Source organism: Citrus sinensis, chromosome 8 (assembly GCF_022201045.2).
Source record: "Citrus sinensis cultivar Valencia sweet orange chromosome 8, DVS_A1.0, whole genome shotgun sequence".
NCBI classification, from domain to species: Eukaryota; Viridiplantae; Streptophyta; class Magnoliopsida; order Sapindales; family Rutaceae; genus Citrus; species Citrus sinensis.
In genome coordinates, this window is record NC_068563.1 from 26,387,970 (window position 1) to 26,392,452 (window position 4,483).

The 4,483-nt window shown below is 33.5% G+C and overlaps 1 protein-coding gene across 1 annotated transcript; it reads right to left on the reverse strand.

The window, feature by feature from the left end:
- Positions 1 to 378: 378 nt before the first annotated feature.
- LOC102627683 (uncharacterized) lies at positions 379 to 4,483 on the reverse strand. The gene is made up of 9 exons (XM_052432383.1): positions 4,016 to 4,483; positions 3,742 to 3,928; positions 3,496 to 3,629; positions 3,292 to 3,404; positions 2,354 to 2,603; positions 1,343 to 1,495; positions 1,031 to 1,110; positions 853 to 902; positions 379 to 640 (listed from the first exon to the last, which is right to left on the reverse strand). The coding sequence occupies exons 1-9, from the start codon at positions 4,418 to 4,420 to the stop codon at positions 504 to 506; spliced, it is 1,509 nt and encodes a 502-aa protein (XP_052288343.1). The 5' UTR covers positions 4,421 to 4,483; the 3' UTR covers positions 379 to 503.

Below are 4,483 nucleotides of genomic sequence, written 5' to 3' on the forward strand. Positions count from 1 at the left end.
AATTGTCAAATAAGGAAATTTGAAATGAAGGGGTTTAATAAGAATCAACTTGTTTTCTTATGTAATTTTATATAATGGTAAACTTATGAATACGTAAGTAGGGTCTAATAGGATACTATAGGTAAGGGTTTTAATAGGAAATTAGAGGCGTACCAATAACACCACTCAAAAAAATATTTTAAAAAAAAGTGGTGCGAAAGAGTTTATATTTAGATGGGTTCGAATATCATCGTCCTAAATCTAAATGGATCTTCCATGTAGCCCATGGAGGAGTTGGCAACTAATAATCGGCCTATTGTTGTGGCTGTCTATTTGTCCCAATTAATTTAATTAATTGGATACATGAAAAAATGTACGGGAAATTAATTGTACAACCACTTCAACAGCGATACAGCCACTTTATTATAAGCGGACCCATACATATATGGTAACAGATGATTATTATTTCTCAAATGATAGAGACTGCGGGGGTCATAAATTATTTCCTTTGACAGCAGTTTCAATTATTTGATTGCTTTGAGATCAGCATAGTACTTAGATATCCATCCTTCAATGATCTCTATTTCAGTCTCACGTTGCGTGACCAACCAGTCGGGATCACTGCTTTCTTTGGCTCCAAGAATATCCAAGCAGTGAGAGCCTGCAAAATAATTAATATTAATTTTCTCTCAGTAACAACTCACCCGCCCCAGTATTTTAAGGGCATACGCCTGTAACTAGTGAAACATATATCTTTTTTTGTAGCCTTTAGTCTATTCTAATTAAATTGTGTAAATTTGAAAATAATTTTTAAAAACTTAATTACCATTTCCTGCATAAATATGAATGTTGATTGAGTTATAGATCACTTACCATTGATGGTAGGAATGGCGACGACACTATCTGATATGTTCTCCAATACTCTAAAAAGTAAAAAATATAGATAGTATCAAGAGAGCTAGTCATAATTCATAACTAATTTTTATATATAATTACAGGAAGAAATTTAATTTCTTTATAAGCTAATTATTATTATTTTAAAATTGGTTACCCGCCACTGCTGTAAGGATCTCTGAGTCCATTGGAGAAAATAATGTTGCTAGCAAATCTTTGGAGAATCAGTTTTATATCCTGCAATAATTTTTGAAATAGGATTATAATATATTGTTACCTATCACATAAATGTTCCAAAATTAGAAGATAAATAATTTGAAAACAAGAAGTCATTAATTAGTCTCCAAATTGCCTTGGACTGTTAAAAATAAATAGACACCCCCCATTTTGGTGAAATGATCACAATCAAGAACTCTCTAATTTTAGATTTGGTCATCACATGCACTATTTTTTTTTAATAGTAACTTACATAGCCTCCATAGTAAGTAGTGACCCAATGAGGCCGCGGGGAGACGCCATACAAGCTCTCGCACCGGTCAATGAAGCTGCTCAGATTGAAAGGAGCAGGTTGGAACATTGTAGTATTGTCAGTGCCAATCGGTATCACCATCTCGCTGCATGTCTGATATTTAAATACACACTGGTCAATATTCTCATTAATTATGATCAACAATTAATTAGCATACGTTTAAGTTTCTTATAAGAAAAAAGAAAAAAAAAACAACAGTAAAAAGATGATCTCAAATCATAATTATTATTTTTTTTAATAAACCCATTAAAGTGAGAACCCAAGACCTAAACTTCAGTAAAGAGACTCCTTAATTATCACGGAAGCTAGACCTATATGCTTCATCACAAATAATCAACTTGTGCAAGGAATTATATATTTACTTTTTGGGAATATGATCCTCTCTTGATCTGAGCTCTATTGAGTTTTTAAAGATTTTTTGTCATGTGTCATTTAGTAATAGTGTATGACTAAGATTCAACTTATTTTACTTTTTTATTTATTAATTACCAATCAAAATAGAATTATTTACTCAGGACATGATCAGATCATGAGAGAATCATGATCCTATTTTTTAACATTGTCTAGCTATTCCTAACAGGGGCAAACTAAACGAGATATTAAAAATTTATCAAAAATTCAAGTAAATAAAAGCAAATGAAAGTGCCATTCTCCATTTTGAAAATTCAAAGGCATGTATCATGAGTCCTCGTGGTACACAATATTGTTTGACTGACTCTATGGTGTTTCGTTCTTGTTAATGTCAATTCTTGTCATTCTCACAATTTAATAATTAATAACAGAATTTAACGTTGTCACGCGGTGGCCGATTATCTTGTCAATGTATCATTGCCATTTGTTATGCCTATCCAATTATACAAAAATAACAACAATAATAAATCAATAAATAGTACATAGGTAAGAATTAATATTGAAGGTGACATGTAATGAGAATTAATGTAAATAAATTACCTGCCATCTCCATCCTACGGTGGTTTCAGTTTCAATAGTGGGTGGATTAACATAGCATGACATATTTCCTTCGTAAGCAACAACCCCAGCAAATATTTTGCTAAGAATATCATTATCAATGCCTAAAGCTGCCCCATCAATGCCACCACAGAGCATGTTAACTGGATACTCTGGTGGCTGATTATATTGAGCCGCATCCGCATACACTGACTTCAAGTAGCCTTCCAGCTCATATGAGTCTTTCAATGGCCTAGTAATCCAACAGAACAAGAGAGTAAACAAAATTAAGTACATGAAAATTATCAGGTGCCGACATTGGTGTTTAATTAGCTGCTAAACTGAGATATATGTTGCGTACAGAAACTCAATGATATTAACTTGGTTCAAACTGGAATAAGGAAAATTATCGACCCCTATTTTTTGTCAAAATTTAATAATTTTTCCTGGCATGCGTTTCAAAACCCATCAAAATCTTCGAACAATATTAAAATAAATTATTATTGTTACTTTCAACATTTTAGTGTCTTTTACTCATATGCTTCTACAAATTTTTGTTGCTCAATAGTAGGTTTAGCAAATCAGGAGTAAAACAGTAAAAAAAATAATTAAAAAAATTTTGAAGGACAACAAAATCTGTTTAACAGCAGGAGGTTTTGATAAATTTGAAAACATGATGAGAGAAATGATTAATTTACTGAGATTACAGGGGGGGTTTTTTGACTATTTTCCCCACCAGAAAAGTTTTTCATTTTTTTTTCTTTTCCGAAATTCATCGTTATCAGAAAACCAATGAGAGATATTAGAAAAATTAATTTTCAAAAACAAAGCAAAGGACGCACAAATATACTATAAGAGAAACGTTGCCCTACATGTGTATTAATGATTATAAGAAACCAAAAGGATATACATAAAAAGACAGAAGAACTTTGGTATATTACTTGCAAGTTCTGAATTTCTTGCTGAGGATTGAGAGACCATCAGGCTTAGAAGCAACCTTTTCTATCTCTGCCCATGACTTCAATATGGTTTCGTAGCATGTCTCACTTGCTTCCTGCACAAACCACCATGCATCTTGTTCAACATCTATCAATTTGATTATGAGGTAACAGAATAGCACATCAAACTTTTCAAGTATATATTACTCTAAAGTCCCTGGTGACAATAGAATAATATCCATTTTGTGGCGTGATGTCATCAAAATACAGAATTGGAGCTGAGGAGGCCAAGGCTCCAAGGGCGACATGCGGATATTTTAGACGAAACCATGTAGCGAGCACTGGGGGGGAAAAAAGGTTAAAAAAAACTAATCAATAAAAATCCGTTAATAGCGTTCATCTTATATTTTTCGTCTCAAGAATCAGAAGATGATGCATGGCTAGCCAACTTACTTCCTCCATATGATCCCCCGATGACGATCACCGGAGAATGCCTAGCATTAAATTTTTCCTTTATATACAAGAGAATTTCCGCATAGTCCGTTACAGCTTGTGCCGAGTTGAAATAGCCAAGAGTGCTTGAATTTTTCAAGTCTTCTTCTCTTGACCCAAATGAAATTGATTTCCCATAGTATCTATGCTGGAGATAAATAAATTGATTCACTATAAGAAACAATTAATTCATTAATTCGAGCATATCAAATTAAAACTATCTGTATTATGATACCTCAATATATACTAGGAGAGCATTGAATCGAGCGGCGTTATCAGTTAAGAAACCGATGATAGAAATATCACCGTCTAAGGGCCCTTCAGCACCGAGATATACAAAGATTGGTGCATTCGCATCAGCACCTGCACCGCCACCCCAGTACTTGAAATTGATAACGTATCTTTGTTGGAAAGTTGAGTAGCTTTCAGGCCTGTAGTTGAAGTGATCAAGTGTCTGGTTGTAGTAAAATGTTTGGAAATCTTCGGAAATTGTTGCTGAAAGAATTTCTGGGTTTTGTAAAATTGTTCCTCTGGTTGGACTAAGCCTTGGAATGTTAAACCTTGTGGCAGAAACTTGGAGTGAGGAAATTACCGTGAAAATGTATAGGAGCCATTGAAATGAAGCAATTGAAGAGTGCATGGTATTGGAACTTGATAAAAGAATATTAGTGAGCTTCAATTAATTGGTGGTTGGAAGTTTGCT

Bases quoted from the DNA above. Each gene is read 5' to 3' on its own strand.
- LOC102627683 (XM_052432383.1), bottom strand. From the start codon at position 4,420: ATGCACTCTTCAATTGCTTCATTTCAATGGCTCCTATACATTTTCACG. The intron at 3,929-4,015 runs GTATCATAATAC...ATTTATCTCCAG, and splicing joins CTCTCCTAGTATATATTGAG to CATAGATACTATGGGAAATC. The intron at 1,111-1,342 runs GTAAGTTACTAT...AAATTATTGCAG, and splicing joins CTACTTACTATGGAGGCTAT to GATATAAAACTGATTCTCCA.